The following is a 20409-nucleotide window of genomic DNA, read 5'->3' on the forward strand; positions in this document are numbered from 1 at the left end:
AGAGGAGGAAGTGCAATCAGCATGTAAGGCCCTCACCAAGGGGCCCATGCCACCAAGTATTAATACTTGTCCCCAGCCTCTCTCCATTCACACAGTTTTGGAACCCATGACCCTTGCCTAGCGAGTGCTACTTAGTTGATGGTGAATCCCTCCATCATAACAAAAGGCCACGTACAGTTCCAAGCACAGTTCCCATAATCAGGGTAATAGCAATTTATTCTTCCTGCCCCAATAACAGAGACACTGGGGATCCCACAGCAGCCAAAGTGACCATTTGGGCAGCTATGGTCTCATTCTAGGCGTGGTGGGTGTGCCTATGCAAATGAGATCGGCCCCTGAAGTTCTTTTCCACAACTTGCCACACCTCACCACCAGATGTCAGGGTGGAGCTCATCCTGACACTGCTTACAAAAGTATTGTAAGGATTCTGGGATGTTCATTTAGAGCCAGGTTGCAGCTGGCTCTTGATGTGTTTGCAAGTTGGGGAAGGCACAAGAAGATCTCCCTTTCTTGTGGCTGATGAAAAGTGCTATATGAGAGCTAGGTATTATTACTGTGCATCTCCCAAGCACAGAGACTGCTCTCTGCTAGAACCCTCTGGGACATTAGCAACCCCAAAAAGAGCAAGGAGAAGCAAAGGCTGTCCCCCCCACCTCCTCCCCTAACCTGTATTGCTAGCTTGCTTTGGAGGGGTGTGCTCGTTTCTTCTTCCCATATGGAGGTGCATTCCCCCGAGTACAAGAGGCATTATGCTTCTGTAACACCTACAGATCCTGGTGGGCTGGATCGAACCTGCGGCCTCTGGAGCTTAGTGCATGAGACCTTACTGCATCTGCTAAAACCTAACTGGCTCTTACCTAAGGCTGTCGAGCAAACACATTAATCTCTCTCTTTCTAAGTGGTCTCAGTGCCAGGAGGTGTGTGGGTTATACTTCCATGAGGTAACATGTCTCCCTGAGCTCCACTTGGGAATCCTACCCCCATACAACACAGGCTAGTGTCTTAAAGCACAATCTGGCCCTTAACAGTTTTCTTCCATTACTGTTCATCTCCACCTGTCTCTGTACTTCTGAGTTCAGGCTGACTCTGGAAGTGCTAAAATAGGGGGAGAAGAGCTGTTCTCCTGGCATTTCTGGGAGCGGGAAGTAGTGGAAATCAAGTGTGAAGGCCTGTTCTCGTGAGATTTCCAGTCCTGCTGTGCTGGCCCCAGAAGCTCTGGTTAGTTTGGATAAGCAGCCAACTTTGTAGGTGTTTATGTGAAAGGAACCCAAATTTAAAATCATTTGAGGTTCTCTCCTCAGTAGTGACAGACAAGAGCAGAGCCTGCGTTGCAGAGATTAGACTGGGATTTAGTTGCAGAGTTTAGATCAGAGTTTAGTGCTAAGAGCGAGATGGGGCGGGAACATGCTAATTAGGGCCCATCTCCAGCACTGATTTTTATTCCTGCTAGCTGCTGCAGGAGCTGTGCAAGCAACCTGGGAGTCTCACTGCAGCAGGCTCTTCTGTCCTAGCTAAACAGCATAGGAGTCAATACTGCACATCCCGAAGGGAGTCGTAGGCCTGTTGATAGGGACATTGACGTTCATCTCTGGAGTATGTCACTGTAGTCTCTTACCTAAAGCTTCATCAAAATCAATATTTCGACTTTTCTACCTGCCATACTTCCCCTGTTACCTGCTTTAAACACGATAAAATATTGTTCAAAGAAGATCTAGAGAGCTAGGTGGACAGACTGGATTATGCAGAATGTGCCTGACAGTGCTATGGAATACTGAGTCCTGGCCTGTTCTTCCTTCGCAGGTCTGGATGGATGCAGCCACACAGATCTTTTTCTCCTATGGACTGGGGTTGGGATCTCTGATTGCCCTGGGAAGCTATAACTCCTTCCATAACAATGTATACAAGTCAGTATTCTTCAAATACCTCTACAAGCAGAAAGACTCACAGAGGCAAACTGTGAACCCCTGTGTGACATTGGTAAGCGTTTAGTCACAGGGGTATTCCCATTGCAGTCACCGAGACTACTCCTGTGAGTAACTACTCACCAGTGTAAGGGGTTCACAATCTGGGCCATAGTACCTGATGTTGTACGGTCTGTAATTCACCAGCATGCAACCCAGGCCTCACCACCGGTCTTCATATCTGAATGTCTTCTGGCCACATCACCAAGGACATCACCAAGTTACCCACCCCACTTCTGACCTTCACCTCTCACTGTCATCTGTCCACAGCATGGTAACTTGCCTCCTCAGGCCTCATTTTCACCCTCACCTCATCCCCTAACTCTAATCCTGTTCTGATTAGCTGACTTGACCAGAAATGCAGAAGGTTTTCTCCCATCTGTGTTTGCTTTTCCAGAGACTCAATCATTGTCTGCTGTATAAATTCCACCACCAGCATATTTGCAGGATTTGTCATTTTCTCCATTGTTGGCTTCATGGGTCACATTACCAAGAAGTCAATCGCTGAACTTGCATCGTCAGGTAAGCAGACATTGCATGTGTAGTGTTCAGACTAGAAATGTGATCCAGTGGGTGGGCCACTGGCATGGGGGTCAGGAAAGATGTGTTTTATTTCCAACTCTGTTACTGATCTATTATGTCACTTTGGACAAGTCACTTCACCTCTCTAGCCTCTGTTTCTCCCCCTACCCTAACAACACTGCAAACTCGTACCCTTTGTAATTCCATTGAAGCTCAATGGAGTTACAGTGGTGTAAATGAGAGGAGAATAAGGCCAGTTTTGGAGGAGAATTTTTATATATCGTGCACAACTAATTTTATTAAACTTACAAGACCAGAGCCCCACTGCCCTCAATGCAGCAATGCCAGTTTTCACGACAGACGATCTGGCCCATGAAGTGAGTGAAAATGACCTCCAAAAAGAAAACAGGTTCCAAATTTTCAGAATGTAATATATAGTGAATAGCATTTTGTGAATCAGCATGGTTCTCACTGAGCTTTCCTGACTGGGGCGCAAGTGTGTAATTCAATTTCCTGAGATGGTACAGAGTTGTAGGACTGGATGGCTCAGGAGACTGGGAACGAGCCATTTGGCAAATTCTTTGTCAAGCTGAACAGATGTGAGGAATGGCCTGGGTCCCAGAGGAATTTGGGAAGCTTATTCCTGATAGACTCAGGTGCTCTTTCCACTCAGGTTCCCAACACAGGAAATTCTGAGGTTTGTTGTTGTTCTACACCTAGATTGTCTATTGTTCAGGACTGGTGCACTTAAGGAGGCTCTTTACGGGTATAGCCCTTTGTTAGAGCTTTCCCACGGAGTAGCTAAGCTCTGATACGATCAGTATTCTTACAAGAGCTGGCTGAAGCTCAACGTTTCCTTTTTGTGGGAAATTCTGACATTTTTGTTCTGAATTCCATTTTCAACCTTATCAAAGAGGTGAGTTTTTTTCAATTTTTTCCCCCAGACTAAATTTCTTTGCAATTGACATGTTCCCCCAGAAAGTTTCAATTTTGACGAAATGGCATTTTGGGACCGAAAAAAATCCTGTTGGAAAATGTTTGATCAACTCTCATTCTCAGTGTATATGTCAGTAACAAAGTATACGCATTTCCAGGAAAACGTTTGATCCCCCAGTCTGTTCCTGCATCATTGATGATGGTAACAAAATGGCATTGTTGTTTAAATGGGGGAAAAGATGAATGGATTGTCAAGTCCCTCACCCCTCCTTTGTGCAGCACAGACCAAGGGGGCAGATTTTCATGGAGCCCATATTAAAATATTGGCAAGTTTTTGCTGTTGCCATCGCTCGGTTTAATAGTCATACTGAGCTCTGACATGCCTCATTGTTAAAGCTCTTTAGAAACGTAAATTATTCAATATGTTTTCATTCTGGTAGGTCCAGGACTGGCTTTCCTTGCCTACCCACAGGTTGTCACGCAGCTGCCCATGTCCCCTCTCTGGTCGATTCTCTTCTTCTCCATGTTAATGATGTTAGGCCTCGACAGCCAGGTGAGACAACACACCGGGGAAAGTGGGCAAGAAGCAAAGCTGTGGTTAGATAAGAACCACCCCAGATGATAGTTGTCTGTCCTCTTCTGTCAGTCCTGTACAGTATTCCCTCTAATTTTTTCTATCCATGTGCAGAATGAATTTTGTTATGTGCACCATATCAAGGTAATGTGCAGATGTGCGCCACCAGAAGAAACCAAAAATCTAGATATAATATATATTTTTAAAAAGTTACCACAGGGATAATTACTCCAGCCAGGACAAGTTAAGCATTTTAGAACTCACTACTCAAAGAATTAAATTTAAGCGTAAGAGAGAAATAAAAATTGTGAAATTTTTTAGTCAAAACACTAAAATAACACACTTTGAAAGAAGTATCAAGAAGTAACAACAACAACAAGTATGTGTTGGGAGGTGAGTGTGAAAGACAGAGTGTATGTGTGTGACACAACAATGTAATTTTGTGTGTGTGTGTGTGAGAGAGAGAGAGAGAGAGAGACAGAGGAGCACATTGCCCCTTTAAGTATGCCACCCTTTTAAGTAGATCAACAAGTTCAGACACAGCAGCAGCTGCCAGCAAGCCCTCTCCATCCTGAGCCTTGTTGTGTGTCCCCCACGGCTCTGTGGAGATGGTGTACAGGGGCAGGGGGACACCCTGACATCAGCACGCTGCCCTGCCTTTTTTCCCTTCCCCTCCCCACTCTGCACAGCAAGCGGAAGGCTCCTGGGAGTGGCTCCAGGGCAGGGGGAGCACACGACAGTTGTGGGAGGGATACCTGAACTGCGTGGTACTTAATAGCCTGCTGGGTGGCTGCTTACAGGGAATGTATGTCCTGTATGGGGTGATTTCTCACACTCAAAAATGAGATCCTCCATTTTGGGCAGATCTTCACGTACAAGGGAAATTTTAGGCAAATACTAGAGAATATTTATAGAAGGCAATAGTAATTTTGAGTATTCACCTGGGACACCTGATTCCAAGAGATACCACTCAGAGTCAGAGAACACAGGCACCAGGATTCAGAGTAACAGCCGTGTTAGTCTGTATTCGCAAAAAGAAAAGGAGGACTTGTGGCACCTTAGAGACTAACCAATTTATTAGAGCATAAGCTTTCGTCACGAAAGCTTATGCTCTAATAAATTGGTTAGTCTCTAAGGCACCAGGATGTCTTTGTACTACAGTAGCTCCTGGCCCTATTGTACCGGGTATAGTAAAGACACAGGCAAGTCGGCTTACTTTATCAAAGGAAATACCAGCTATTCCTGAGTGACACAGCCAACCCACCAGACACTGGTTGATTCCTTGAAAGGCTTACAGAAGCAGTAGGTTTGGAAGGGGAAGATGGTAGTGCCCTTCCCAGTTAATTCTGGGAGGGCATTCTGTGCATATGGGGCAGTGCAGGAGAAAGCCCACAAGTTATAGGGAAACCTTGTGCCATGGCCTGATCTAGTCCCACTCCCTGGAGGGACACCAGCCTGTTGTGATGGGATCGGATTGCTGAATCCTACATGCTTCCTAGCCCCTGGGTCCAGTTAGTGACATAGTAGCCATAGAGCAGATGCTTCCTACAGCGATGGAACAGGTTTTTCTGTTGCTGTAGGTAATCCACCTCTCTGAGCAGCAGTAGTTAGGTTGATGAAAGAATTCTTCTGTCAACCTTGTCGTGTCTACATTTGGGGTTCGGTTGGCTTAGCTATGGTGCTCAGAGGTGTGGATTTTTCACACCCCTGAGCGCTGTATCTATGTTGATTGAAATTTTAAGTGTAGACCAAGACTTAGACAAGTTCCCTGAAGAGCCCACCTGGTGGTGGAAGCTCTGGTTTCTAGTTAACCCCTTTAAGGGCAATGTGTCAGTAAAACAAGGAAACACAGGCTTAGCAAAGGGATTTCTTAAACATAAACACACACACCTTACTCTTAAAAAGCACAATAGAGTTTTGTTTGTGAGTTCTGGGTTTGGTTCAAGGCCTTAGGGGAGGTAAAATCCTTCCTTCCTCCACTCACTGTAGCTTGCCTTCTGTTCCTGGCGATGAAATGGCTTCCTTGGCTTAGAAAGCAGCTACCTTGTCAAAAAGACTAGATTAGATGGGGGGAGTGGTGGGATTCCAGCTCCCCCTCTCCCCAGACAGATTTCTGTGAAGAGAGTCCATTCAAAGCCAAAGGCCCTGCTGGCAGAAACCGTATTGTTTGAGCAAGGGAAATTTGCTCAGTGTTGATGGCCCTTGATTGCTCCATCACATCTTCCTTCCTCCCTCCCCTCACCCCTACATAGCCTCTCTGCTACAAAATGCTGAAAAATGGATGATCTGATCTACAATTACTGATCTGATCTACAAAAACTGGTTGCAATTACAGACAACATTCATAAAATGACATGAAATTCATAAATGGACATGGACATATTCCCCAAACTGTCACACCTTGTGTCCAATCAAATCTAATCAACCCTGCTGGAGTTTCACATGCTGAATGCTCCCATTGAACAGCTCAGACCAGGACTTATTGCTGATATTATTTGGCAAACAATCTCAAATAATGAGTAAATGTTCCCAAAGTAGCTAAGTTCACTGAAAGAACTATTCTCTGTGGATCGTTCACTCGGCTCTCGTAAATAGTTCAATACATGACAATAAGGCTCCTAAGCACTGTGTGGAATTATTGATGCCTTTGCATCTCAAATATCACATGAAAGTCTTAGAGTCCCATATGACTGTCAGTCTCACAGGGCACGGAGCTCTTTGGGGGCTGTCAGTGCCTGGGGAAGGGGTGTGTGAGGCATCAAAAGCAAAACAAGCATTTAGAAAAACAGATAAATAGATGTTGAGGGTTTCTGTCTGCATACTGGAGATTTACTCATTCAGGATATGATTTACACGCATAGCGTGGAACCCACAATGCCTGCAAAAAATATGCCTACTTTTGCATGTGCAGTAACAACTGTGCATGCAAATAGGTAGGTACGTAGGTGCCTGGCTAGTTATTAGTACACACAGGCTCCTGATTTGCATGTGTTGCTATAACTGAGCACACAAATGCAAGTGTGCAATTGCACAAATACTTCAGGTTGCCTTTTTTGAAAATTAGGCCCCACATGTTCTCAGAAAGCGTTGGTTGTGCACAGGAACATCTTCTGCAGGACGGTCAGCAGCCCAGTCCATGACTGCTTAGTCCAGGCCAGGTGTAGCAAGGTGGGAAGGCTCTTGAGTCAAACCCCACCCTTAACAGGTGCTAGACCCCTTCAGAGGGCTGCTGAAGTTCTGCTGGCTCATTGTCGCAGGTGCAGCTCATTATTGCAGCTGGGCTAGAAGGGAGGTGGGAGTGGTTCCCTGGAGAGAGGCCAGAGTTGGGCCTGGAGGGACACCCAAGCTGGGAAGCTAAGATTGAGGTTTATGTTCTGGTCATGTTTGAGCTGCCAAGAAAACCAAAGCCCATGAAAGTGGGGGGTGTTTGGCCAGTAAGGTGTTGCTGCACTCAGTGTCGAAACACCTAACTGATTTAAAAGCCTAAATCTCATTTTCCAAAGGGGTTTAGGCACTTAAAACCCTAAATCCTGTCGGCTCTCAAGGGGATTTAGACTCCTCAATCAGCCAGGCATTGCAGTGCTAAGCGGCACAACACCTAAATACCTTTACAAAATTGAGCCACAAGGGCCATTTCAGTGAAGCACTTAGGCACATCTTTAACTTTCAACATGTGCTTAAGTCCATCCCGGCTCAACAAAGCCCTTGAGCGTGTGCTTAAAGCAAAGAATGTGTTTAAGTACTTGGCTGAATCGGGGCCTAACTCCGGGTCTGTGTGCTCTGGGGAGGACAGAGTCGGGACTCAGCCTGCTCACACCTGGGCTTAAGGAGAACCGCTTTTGGTGACGGTAGGCAGCACAGGGCGCTGGAGAGTCAAGGGGAATAACAGGGTCTGTCTGTGCCCAGTAGCCTCAATAAATAATCCTTTGTGTATTTACTACCGCTACGTCCTGTCTCTTTGCATCATGAGGGACATCGCAAATTCTTATTCACAGCTGCAGTGGCATACGCTGATACGCACAGACACACACACACGTTTTCACTCGTGGGTTCAGTCCTCTTGCATCTAGATCTAGGTTTAGTTCTCTTGCATCTCTTGCATAATGTGCTAATGATTCCTTTTAACTGCCAGTTTCCAGGTCAGGCGTTTGCTCCCCTAGGGGAGTGAGTGGAGCCTTGTGATTCCAAGCCCGCGTGTGTCCCATGTGATGCCATCTTTTACAGGTTATTCATGAGCATTTCTTGCTGATGGAATCAGAGTCCTGCACAGCAGAAACACCCACTCACAAGCCTATCTGCTGAATAGCTGTTTTTCTGCAGTTAAACTCCCTTTGGGCCGTCTTCTTCTCCTGCATGATACAAGGAGCTCTCCCTGAAGCCAGTGGGAGTTCTTTGTATCCTGTGGTGGGGATCGCAAGCCCCTTGAACTGTGGGAAAACTCTCTTGTCTGCTAATTGTTGTGAGGTGCCAGCCTGTCAGTGACCCACTATTCTACTGCCCCACAATTGATGGAGTGACCAGACCCCGGCAAGGGTGGAAAAAAGAGTGGGGGAGAATCAGGAATGGAAATAAGAAACAGGAAATAACAGGATCACCAACTCAGGTTTGGGGTGCGGGACAGAGGCCTATTATAGAAAAGCGACAGGAATAATGAAGAGACACAACAATATACTGAGGAAAGTGAAACATTTCAGAAAACGCACAAAAGCCACTGTAAAGAGAAAAAAGAAAGAAGGAAGGAAGGAAGCGAGTACACAGAGTGATAACAATTATTATTTATTATTTGTATTATGCTAGTGCCTGGGAGCCCCAGTCATGGACCTCAGAATCCCATTGTGCTAGGTGCTGCACAAACACAAAACAAAAGACTGTCACTGCCCCCAAAATCTTATACTCTGAACATACAGCAAGAGAGAACAGATGGAGTCAGACAGATAGATGGGCAGGGAGGGGTGAGTAAAAGGAACCAATGAGACACTATTGGTCAGCACGATAGGCCGTGGACTCTGCACACCAGCAGCCCAAGCAATGTCAAATAGGAAACACCGCAATGGCCTGCTCTTCAGAGGTATGGAGCACTCGCAACTCCAGCAGATGTCAGTGGGAGCCGCGGGAGCTCAGCACGGCTATAAATCAGGCCATTTTTGTTTAGGTGCCTAAATGTTCTATTTGGGTGTCTAACTTTAGGCACCCAGGTTTGAAACGTTTAGCCTTAATGACTTGTTCAAGGTCACATAGCAGGTCCGTGTCAGGATTAGACCTGGGGGCTTCCTAGCCCCCAGCCAGGTGCGGATTGCACGAGCAGCATTGCACAATTTGGCCATCTCTTCCTGTGTGTTCCATGTGGTCTGGTTAGGATGTGGAGAGGTGTGTATCCCATCGGTATTTACTGCTTCAGCCTTCCTCTCCCCCCCCACTACTCCTCACACAACTCCCCTAGGACTTCCCCCATGCATATCTGCTCCAGTAACTCCCTGTGCCCACTTCTCTCTCCTCCCGTACACCATTCTTAATCTGAAGTGACTTCCGGTTCCCTTGCCATTTACCCTCTTGCTCATATCTTCCCCCACTTGATGGTCTCCCATACCCAGGCCCTTCTCTTTTCCCCTCTACTTTCCCCCTGTTACTTTGCATATCCAGTCCTCCCTGTCAGCCACCCTCCCCTTCACTTCCACACCAGCCCCTTTCCTTCTCCACAACACCAATCATTATCCAGCTACCTGTGGTAACTCCTGCAGTCAAGTGAAAGGAACAGATTTTGACACCCACACCAGGCTTCAGCATGATGGTCCTTCAGCACCGTCACTACATGCTGGAAATGAGGTGAAGGCAGCAGGGAAGCAGTGGTCAGTCGAACACAGAGATAGAAGAAGTAACACAAATCCAGGCTGAGAGGAGGTGCATTCTCCAGAGGGGAGGGAGGTGGCACCACACCGGGGCAGTCGGGGGGGAGGGGGAGGAGGAGGAGGAGTGTTTCAAGGGAATGCAGAGGGTGGTGATATGTTTGTGTGTGTCTTTCCTCCTGCAGTTCTGCACTGTGGAGGGGTTTGTCACAGCCCTGTTAGATGAGTATCCCTATCTCCTGAGGGCCAGGAAGAAGCTCTTCATTGCTGTGGTCTGTCTTATCTCCTACATTGTTGGATTCTCCAACATCACCCAGGTACCTCTCCCTGTGCTCACTCCTGTTCCTGGTGCTTTTCCATCCACCTTTTTGTATAACAGCAGCAGAGGAAGCCTGGGGGAAGGGCCATTGTCTGTGAAAGACACTAGGGCCACTGTTGGTCTGGGCTTTGCCCAGCACTGTCATCTATCCAGCAAGCTGCAGTCTACACATTAAATCTCAGTAAGTTATCATCATCCTTGTGGTCAGTCTAGCTGGGACTCCTGTTGCTTCGAGGATGGGCCTATGCCCTGGAGGGTGACACATTCTCTAAGCAGAAGATTGAGATAAACCAAAAGAGAGCAGGTCTGGTGGGGCTCTGGGGCAGTGACACTAAGGCCCAGGCTCCATGTTTACATGCCCTAGTGAGTGACCTAATGCAGAGATCTGTATACTGGGTGTATGGCAGTGAGGCTCAGGCTTTTTGTGCAGACTTCAGGGCCAGGCTCGGTGACATGGAGGCCAGGGTGTGGATTTCCCACTTTGTGACTTCGTGCTGGATGAGTCACAGAAGATGGAACATCTGCAGAAGCATCTGAAGTGCAGCAGGAGGGACAGAATGGATTCATTTTACAAAGTGGCTTCACCTCACACTAGAGGAGGAAGGCAGCCACACGAGAGTCCTGCTTGTCTCCCTGCCTTCAGCCAGGCTTGAACACTCACTCCTTGACCACATTCCAGAGTACGTCTGTTAAAATGGCAGGAATTTGATTATAACAAAATGATGCATCTTTGTTGGCTTCCATAGGCCAAGGAAATTAACACACACAGGCAGAATGATTAGATAAAAGTATTGATCGTATTAATCCTCAGCTCCCCACCCAGGCTGTACTCTATAACCAGGCCCCCTCCCTTTGGCTTTGTCTCCTCAGGGTGGCATTTATGTCTTCAAGCTGTTTGATTATTATTCAGCCAGTGGCATGTGTCTTCTCTTCCTCGTCTTCTTTGAGACCATCTCAATTTCCTGGTGTTACGGTAAGTGCAACTCACCTTGTTCCTTTGCTTCTTATCTACAGGCACAGAAGGTGCTATTTGCAAAAGCCCTCAACACTAGCACTGAAGTCAGTGGGAGATGGACAACTGACTACAGTGTTGGGCCAAAGCTGAAAGCTTTTGAAAACCCCCGGGATTTTTCATCTTGCTTCCTCAGACAGCCACTCAGCTGAGCACATGTTCACAGAGATTCCTATACAAATGGAAATACGCACAGGCCTCTAGAATTGGATTTTTGAGGGTATGATACGAATATAGAATTTGTTAGGCCAAATCTGACTGCTGAGCCATCTGCCCTGGTATCCTGGCAGTGTCCAATGTCTGATGCTTAGGAGTCCCCCCTCTTCAGTAACTTGCCCATCCAATTGTGCAGTGCTGGGGTGTCAGGAAATTCCTTCTTGACCCCTCCAAGGTCAATCTATGACCTAGTCTATCTTATGATCTAGACCTTTGCTAGTTGATTATTATCACTGTCTTAGCTTGGGAAGCTGTAGATGTTTTTAGTGGTCATAAAATTATCCAGGTTCCCATTAAGATAGAGTCCAGTGTTTGTGTCTATGGCCTCTACTTTTTATCTGGGGAGTCAGCGTTACACTTCTCCATGCTCACCTTAAATGCCTGCTCTCCTCTCTGATCTCACATGTCCTCCTTCTCCTGTTCTGTGTTGGGTCACTGGACAAAGGTGATGAGAATGGTGCTGAGATATCATTGCTGCTGTTAATACACATTTCTCACTGTAGGTGTGAACAGATTTTACATGAACATTGAAGAGATGATTGGCTACCAACCTTGCAGCTGGTGGAAGCTCTGCTGGGCCTTCTTCACTCCCCTTGTTTGTGTGGTGAGAACAAAGCAACTCTCTTTGGGGAGGTTGATCTAGAAGGGCCACCTCACTGGGATCATTCTGTGGGTGGGGGAAGCACTAAATTTTTATTCAAGGTAACTCCAATCCAAATCCAGATCTGGCATTAAATGCAAGTTGGTCCTGAGAAGAGTCAAAGTGACTGGCAGGAAAAGAAATATGTAGAGCCTCTTTTATTCTCCCACCTGAATCCCTGCAACTGACTCTCAGAAGAGAGCAGGGAGTTTGGCCTAGAATCATAGAATATAGAATCTCAGGGTTGGAAGGGACCTCAGGAGGTCATCTAGTCCAACCCCTGCTCAAAGCAGGACCAATCCCCAATTTTTGCCCCAGATCCTTAAATGGCCCCCTCAAGGATTGAACTCTCAACCCTGGGTTTAGTAGGCCAATGCTCAAACCACTCATGCATTACTCCTGTGTTTGATATTTCAGAAGCTGAACTGGTGATTTATGACTTTAAAAATCATTGTTGGCTGTGGGGAAAACTTTCAGCCACTCCAGCTCCAGCCTCAGCCCCTCCCAAGCCTCTCTCAGCAGGAGGCACTCTCAGAAATAATAGAATTGGCACTGATGAGCTCTCAGTTCCTCCGCCCCCCTCCAACCCTTCCTCTCCCAGCAGGAGGTGCTATTGGCATTGCCGCAGGAATACTGGCTGTGAGAAGTTCCTAGCTCCTGAGAGTCAGCTAAGAGGAAGCTATTTAGGAAATGGTTTGGGAGTGCAGTGTGCAGCAGAAGCCTAAGTAGGGAGGGGTGTAAGTGCTCTGGCTGGGGCAGGGAAGTTTAGGGGCACTGACAATGGGGAAAACATTACCATGCATTCTCAGTCTCTCTCAGCCAGAATTGCTGTAGGAAATGGGGTAGAAACAATCTCTGGTGGAATGAGAAGATTAGAGAGAAAGGTGCGTTGGTGCAGGAGCCCTGGCTGTGGGAGGAGCTGTTGGGACTGATCTGGGAGCCCTGGCTTTTGGGGCAGCTCTTGGGCCATGGCTGGGGAGCGGGGGCAGTTGGGAATGGTGTGGGAGCCCTGGCTGGGTGGGAAGGGGGCTGTTGGGAACGGTGCGGGAGCCCTGGCTGGTGGCCAGGAGCAGTTGGGAATGGTGGAGGAGCCCTGGATGGGAGGAGGGGGGCTGTTGGGAACGGTGTGGGAGCCCTGGCCGTGGGGCGGGCGGCTGATGGGAATGGTGTGGAAACCCTGGCTGTGTGGGGGAGAGCTGTTGGGAATGGTGCGGGAGCCCTGGCTGGGGGGGCAGAGAGGGCTGTTGGGAATGGTGTGTGATTATTCACTAGAACTCATAGTGAGAATTTAGGGAACTCTCAAAAGGACAGTCAGTGAATATTTCTGCTTGTGCCATACGATGCTGTGACTGCTGATCCTGTTTCTTCAGGGTGTTTTCTTCTTCAGCGTGGTTGAAATGACCCCTCTGACTCTGGGGAAATATGTCTATCCCACATGGGGACAGGGCATCGGCTGGCTCATGGCTCTGTCTTCCATGGTGCTGATTCCGGGCTATATGCTGTACTACTTCTTCATCTCCGAGGGGACCATCAGGCAGGTAAAAGCAACTTTCCAACTTCTGCCTCTGCTCAATTATCTGTCCAGAGTGAATTTCCCACCAGCAACCCACTATAAACTTCACTCAGCCCCTGTGTCATGGCATTGACTCCTGTAGTCTTTGTAAACCAAGGCTTCCAGAGACTCCCACCTCTTCCCCCAACACCCTCTGCGCTCTTCTGATCTGCTCCTTATGCTTTCTACTACCTCCTGCACAACACATTCCATGTAAGCCAATAGAAAGCCCTTTCTCACTGAGGCAAATGAATGACTTAAGGGATTGGGGTAAGAAGATATGTACCTTTACCTGTTGGTTACAATTCCTCACAGGTCAGTAGTGACCAAAAATTGTTACCTTCTCATTCCTGTTTGGTGTCTTATGTGAAATAAGTCGAGGGAATCTTGGTCCCATTCCTAGCAGATTACTGTTCACATCAGCCTATCACTGTTACATAGAGAGATGTTTGAAAATCTTCCAACAGAATGTTTTCCCATTGGAAAATGCTGTTTTGTCAGAAACACAACTTTCCAAGGGGACATGTTGATTCTGACAAATTTTGTTTTGAAAAAAGAAATTGAAATGATGTGTTTTGCGAAGGTCAGAACATTCTGTCTGGACCATTTCGGAAATGGAACTTTTTGATTTTTTCATTTCAAAATGACTTTTCATTTTGAAATGTATTTAATATTATCAACATTTTGTTTTTCAAAAAAAGTCAAAATCAAAAGGAAATGTTTTTGACTGTCTTGAAACAAAATCTTTTCATACATCTCGTTTCATGGGAAAGTTCTAAATTCTTTTTTGTTCCGATTTGGAATAAAAGCAAATGTTTGAAACTGTGGATATTCCAGTTCCTGTATAGTTCTAGTTATGAAAGTCACTAACAGGCAATCTCAGCAAAGATGCCACGTTCTAACTGAGCGAGAAGCCTGAACTAGCTCAGAGCCAAGGTCTATTGGTGAGGGAGGTTTGCACTGGGGCTGGCTGTCTCATGGATAAAAAGGGCTGTCAGTCTCCTATCTTTCGCCAGCATTCAATTCACTTTAAAAATGAAAGAAAGACAGAGAGAGGCCCCAGTGCTGCACCAATATAGACCCCACCACAATGTCATTTCCTTTAGGGTCAGAAGAAGAGACTGTCAAAGGCAGTCACAGGGCATTACCCTTCTCTCTGTTGATAGCAATAGGCTGCGCATTGTGTTGAGAATTAAAGCGAACAATCCCCACTCAGATCCATCTCTGATCCTTACAGATGATCCTTGCTCAGAGCTCCATAGGATGGTATGAACACTCACCACCCCTCCCCGCCACTCACTGGTAATATGCCACCGGGGGAAATCCCTTCTTGTCTCCTAACGCGGGCATCAGTTCCTCCCTGTGTTTGGTTCCAATTCTATTCTCATTGAAGCTGAGGACAGTATTCTCTTGACTTCACTGGGAGCAGGAGCAGGCTGGGAAGGCCAGATTGTAATGTCCTGACTCTCACTGAGTAGCATCTAAATCCTCAAGTAGTTCCTCTGACTTCAGCGGGGCGACTTGTACCATACCAAGTGATTAGGGATATCGCAATCTGCCCCTAAGTGAGCTGAATCCCTGTAGTTGTGCCTCTGAATCCATCTGTAACCTGAGATCCCACCTGTTGTCCACATTTCCACTGAGTCCCCGTCTTGCAGGCCCATGGAACGAGGTTATATTCTGTTGCTCCAGGAGCAACCTTAGCATCTGGTGTGCACTGACAATGTCAGTCAATGGGAATTAGAAATAATAACAGTGTGATTGGCTTCTATTTACTTTCCCCTCCCTTTGCTCACTCGATCAGACTCGATATCCCCATGTGCACTGACCGTTCTGCCAGTTCAGTGGAATGTCACTCTTTTCGGAGGCAGGCAACACACACACCCAGGCCCCCAGCCTCCATAATCCATTGCACTAGCATTAAACAGCTGGTGGCAGCAGGGAGTTAGACAGTGTGTGTGTATGTGTGTGCATGTGAGAGAGAGAGGATTAGCTTGTAACAGAGCTGAGGCTGGAGGGAAATTAGATGTCAATGCAGAATAAAAGGGTTTTGACAGTCAGGAAAGATTATAAGATATTTTAATCCTACTGAGCATGAATGGCAGGAGAGCCTCCCTAAACATTTCAGGGGCTTCACCCGGCAAGAAAAACTTCAGATATGTCTGAGTACGGGGGCTCTTCCCTCTCCTGGAGGGGCTCTTCTCCAGCTCAGTGATGTCCATTCACTTCAGGCCCCCTTCCTCTCTGCCTCATGTTCCATAATTTAAAGCACCACTTCCCCTCCTGGAATTCAGCCTCCATGTCCATTCAACCCTAGGCTTCAACCCATATTGCTCAGACAACCAGTGCCCCTCTGCCTGAGGGACTGCTCTCTCCCACATTCCATCTCCCGGGGTGTCTTCCGGACACAGCTCTACCAATGGACCTCAGTTTTATTTAGACTTTGATCCTGTCAGGTTGATGTAAATGGGAATCCATGCTGGCATAAAGGGCCATGCAGGATCAGAGCCATAAACTGTAAATTCCTTGGCATTCTGTAACCATTGGATAACAATTTTTAATGAGAATTTCATGAAAAATGGAATAGAGAATGAAAAGTGGGTCCATTTTGAATCCTGTGAAATGGGAAGAACCTTGACGTTTTTGGTAACAAATTTTAAAATTTTGACTAGCTTTAGCGTCTAGGTGCTGCTACAACTGTGCGGTAACTACTGGTTTACTTTGTAATGGTGGGTTTCAGAGTAACAGCCGTGTTAGTCTGTATTCGCAAAAAGAAAAGGAGGACTTGTGGCACCTTAGAGACTAACCAATTTATTTGAGCATGAGCTTTCGTGAGCTACAGCTCACTTCATCGGATGCAACTGATGAAATGAGCTGTAGCTCACGAAAGCTTATGCTCAAATAAATTGGTTAGTCTCTAAGGTGCCACAAGTCCTCCTTTTCTTTTTGTAATGGTGCTCTCTGTTATTCATAAGAGAGAACTGTGTGTAATAGAAGAGCAAAGGGGAAGTGATTACATTGCCAAATAAAGGTGTCTGGTATCTGGAGCAATTGTCCTAATCACCTTCAGTGTTCACTATCCCCTTGGTAGCCCTCTTTCTGTAACTAGGGACCTCTCTTCAATTTAGAAAGAAGGGTTGTGACCATCAGCTTCAGCCACATGCCATGTGTGGAGGTGGTGGTGAAAGGGTCTCCTCATTTTCTCCTGGGTACTTGTGTCCTTCCTGTAATCTTTGTTTGTTTGTTTCTGGACAGCGTTTTCAGCAGATGACTCAGCCCACGCAAGAGGTGGATGTTCAGAACAATGGACTAAAACCGAAGACCTCACTGAATGGGAGAGTCTCAGATGCTGCTGTCTAGGCAGAGGGCAGAACCTATTCATCCTGCTCTGTAGCTGCTCCCGCCCCTGCGCTTTGACCTCCCCTGGCGCTGCTTGTGTGTCCCCAACTCCACGGTTGGTTTCAGTCAGCATGGGAAGGATCTAACAGGGGAGCCCTTTCATGGCACTGCCCCCTAGCTCGGCTGATCAAGACTCTATTTTAAACTCCATAAGGACAATGTCCAGTGACTGTCTTCATAATTTATGATCCCAGTCCATACGGCCAGAAAGGAATGTCCCAGGCCCTAGTTTCCTGCTGACCACAGATGGCATTTTCTATAGTACAATAACGTCTCCTTTTTTGTTGTGTTCTTCAGCCCCTCTTCTGTACTAAAGTCCACCACGCACCCCCTAATGAACAGCAAGGCTGTCACAGCATGAAACCAGCTGTATTTTGGCTATGGATTCAAATTCCAGATGATTATCAATTAATATAGCATAAAGTACCTTTAAGGAATAATTAGTCCTAAGTGCTGTACAATGGATGCAGCAACCAGGAATACAGAATATTGGTGGCTACTGGATACCCCTCAGCAATCTGGACAGGCATAAGGGGTGCTGTGCTGGAGCTGCTGTCCTTTAGCCATGAACACACATTGTTGTTATTATTATTAGCAGTCATTTATACAGAGCCATAGATCTAAGATTCCCTTGTACTGGTGGAGGAGACATCCTTTATAATGTGAGCATGCTCCATCCTGACACACCCTGGTATGATGTTACGTCAGGGGTGGGCAAACTTTTTGGCCCGAGGGCCACATCGGGGTGCGAAACTGTATGGAGGGTGGGGAAGGGATGGCTGTGCCCCGCAAACAGCCTGGTCCCCGCCCTGCCCCCTATTCGCCCCCTCCCACTTCCCGCCCCCTGACTGTCCCCCTCAGAACTCCCGACCCATCCAACCCCCCCAGCTCCTCGTCCCTTGACTGCCCCCTCCTGGGACCCCCTGCCCCAAACCGCCCCCCCCGGGATCCCACCCCCTTACCAACCCCCTCTGCTCCCTGTCCCCTGACTGTCCCGACATATCCACACCCCTGCCCCCTGACAGGCCCTCCCCGGAACTCCCACACCCTATCCAAACTCCCGTTCCCTGACCTCTGACTACCCCAGAATTTCTGCCCCATCCAATTGCCCCCTGCTCCCTGTCCCCTGACTGCCCTCTGGGACCTCCTACCCAACTCCCGCACCGCTACGGGCCGCCGCTGTCCCCTTACCATGCCACTTGGAGCAGCAGGAGCTCGCAACCCTGCTGCCCATGTGGTGGTGTGGCAGCGGGGGAGGGGCGAGCCTCCTGGGCCAGGAGCTCAGGGGCTGGGCAGGATGGTCCTGTGGACCGGATGTGGCCCACGGGCCGTAGTTTGCACACCTCTGTGTTATGTGGTGTCCTAAGATGCTGTATGTGCCATATCCCCTATCTACTCCCTAAAACGCCATCATGGTATCAAGGGGGGTGCTTGTTGCTGGAGGTACAATCCTTCATCCTCACCTAGGCATATTCGACCAGCATCCCAGCATTGACCCTGACATGTCTTAGCCTTTCGCACCCCAGCATGGCACTGGGGGCAGTGTGGTTGCAGATGATGTTGGAGGAGAGATGAGAGCTCCAGAGGAAAGTGAGAACTGGCACTGAAGTGACATTTCCAGGTTACAAAGTCATTTCAGAGCAGGTGGCTTGTAACAGCAGCCATATACATCCTGTAATCTGTTGTTTTCACTTGCCCTAGTTCTCTCATGCACCTAGGACCCCAATATTTTCTGACCAGCAGATAGGACCTCAGTCAGGTGTAAGAGCAGTGTTCCACACAGGACAGCCCCAAAATGGCCCTCTTGTGGGGCCACCTATGGGATAGGTGCGTCTGAAAAGTAACTTCTGTATAGATGTGCGAATTGGAGTTGTCTATCTCTTAGCTACACACCAATGACCATGTACCAAGTTTTTCACTGGGGATGGCATCCCTGCTGACGCTCAGACCCAGTTTCAGTGCAGAATAAATCCGTTCATGGAGCCTGAGAGGGGAACAGGTATCTTGTGGGAAGTGCTCAGGTGGGATCCTGAAGCAGGCAAGGAAGGGAATAGGGTCAGAATGTCCTGATCCAGCTGGGAGATCTGGACTTGGACTTACTCCATCCCTCTATGCCCTGGCATGGCATTGTATGGTGCCCTGTGGAGTTGGAGGGAAGGGAATGGGGTCAAAACTCCCTGACTGGGGAGTGCCCCTCCTCACACACACAATCCACAGATCCATAGCCTACAGAGTAGCCCCTGCCTTCTGCTTTACCACTGGATCTGCTCCCTCCTGCATCCAGCACTCTGCCCAGGGGTTAGCTCATACAATTCACATTCTGTGAGTGGAATGGCCCTGTATCATAGAATCATAAAATTATAGGACTGGAAGGGACCTTGAGAGGTCATCTAGTCCCTCCGCTGCACTCAAAGCAGGACTAAGTATTATCTAGACCAGTGGTTCCCAAACTTGTTCCGCCGCTTGTGCAGGGAAAGCCCCTGCCGGGCCGGGCCGGTTTGTTTACCTGCCGTGTCTGCAGGTTCGGCTGATCGCAGCTCCCAGCGGCCAATGGGAGCTGCTGGAAGTGGTGGCCAGTATGTTCCTCAGCCCACGCCAGTTCCAGCAGCTCCCATTGGCCTGAAGCAGCGAACTGCGGCCACTGGGAGCCACGATTGGCCGAACCTGCAGATGCGGCAGGTAAACAAACTGGCCCGGCCCGCCAGGGGCTTTCCCTGCACAAGTGGCAGAACAAGTTTGGGAACCACTGATCTAGACCGTCCCTGACAGGTCTTTGTTGAATCTGCTCTTAAAAATCTCCAATGACGGAGATTCCACAACCTTCCTAGGCAAGTTATTGCAGTGCTTAACTACCCTGACAGTTAGAAAGTTTTTTCTAATGTCCAACCTAAACCTTCCTTGCTAAAATTTAAGCCCATTGCTTCTTGTCCCATACCCAGAGGTTACCAAAAAAGATTTTTCTCCCTCCTCCTTGTAACACTTTATGTATTTGAAAACTGTTATCATATCCCCCTCAGTCATCTCTTTTCCAGACTAAACAAACCAAACTTTTTCAATCTTCCCTCATAGGTCATGTTTTCTAGACCTTTAATCATTTTTATTGCTCTCCTCTGGACTTTCTCCAATTTCTCCACATCTTTCCTGAAATGTGGCGCCCAGAACTGGACACAATACTCCAGTTGAGGCCGTATCAGCACAGAGTAGAGCAGAAGAATTACTTGTGTCTTTCTTACAACACTTTAGCTTTTTTTGCAACAGTGTTATACTGTTGACTCATATTTAGCTTGCGATCCACTGTAACTCCCACATCCCTTTCCGCAGTACTCCTTCCTAGGCAGTCATTTCCCATTTTGTATGTGTGCAACTGATTGTTCCTTCCTAGGTGGAGTACTTCGCATTTGTCCTTATTAAATTTCATCCTATTTACTTCAGACC

The 20409-nt window shown here is 47.6% G+C and overlaps 1 protein-coding gene across 1 annotated transcript in view; it reads left to right on the forward strand.

Annotated features, from left to right (window-relative positions):
• Positions 1–17660, forward strand: part of LOC140901703 (sodium- and chloride-dependent GABA transporter 1-like) — a 33798-nt gene extending 16138 nt beyond the window's left edge. Inside the window, exons 7-14 of the mRNA XM_073321001.1 lie at positions 1801–1904; positions 2359–2483; positions 3860–3972; positions 10022–10153; positions 11026–11128; positions 11887–11987; positions 13394–13561; positions 16831–17660. Of these exons, the coding sequence (XP_073177102.1) occupies positions 1801–1904; positions 2359–2483; positions 3860–3972; positions 10022–10153; positions 11026–11128; positions 11887–11987; positions 13394–13561; positions 16831–16935 (951 nt within the window). The 3' untranslated portion in view covers positions 16936–17660. The remainder of the gene's footprint in view (positions 1–1800; positions 1905–2358; positions 2484–3859; positions 3973–10021; positions 10154–11025; positions 11129–11886; positions 11988–13393; positions 13562–16830) is intronic.
• The last annotated feature ends 2749 nt before the right edge of the window (positions 17661–20409 follow it).

Source organism: Lepidochelys kempii, chromosome 1, assembly GCF_965140265.1.
Source record: "Lepidochelys kempii isolate rLepKem1 chromosome 1, rLepKem1.hap2, whole genome shotgun sequence".
In the NCBI taxonomy this organism is placed as follows: Eukaryota; Metazoa; Chordata; order Testudines; family Cheloniidae; genus Lepidochelys; species Lepidochelys kempii.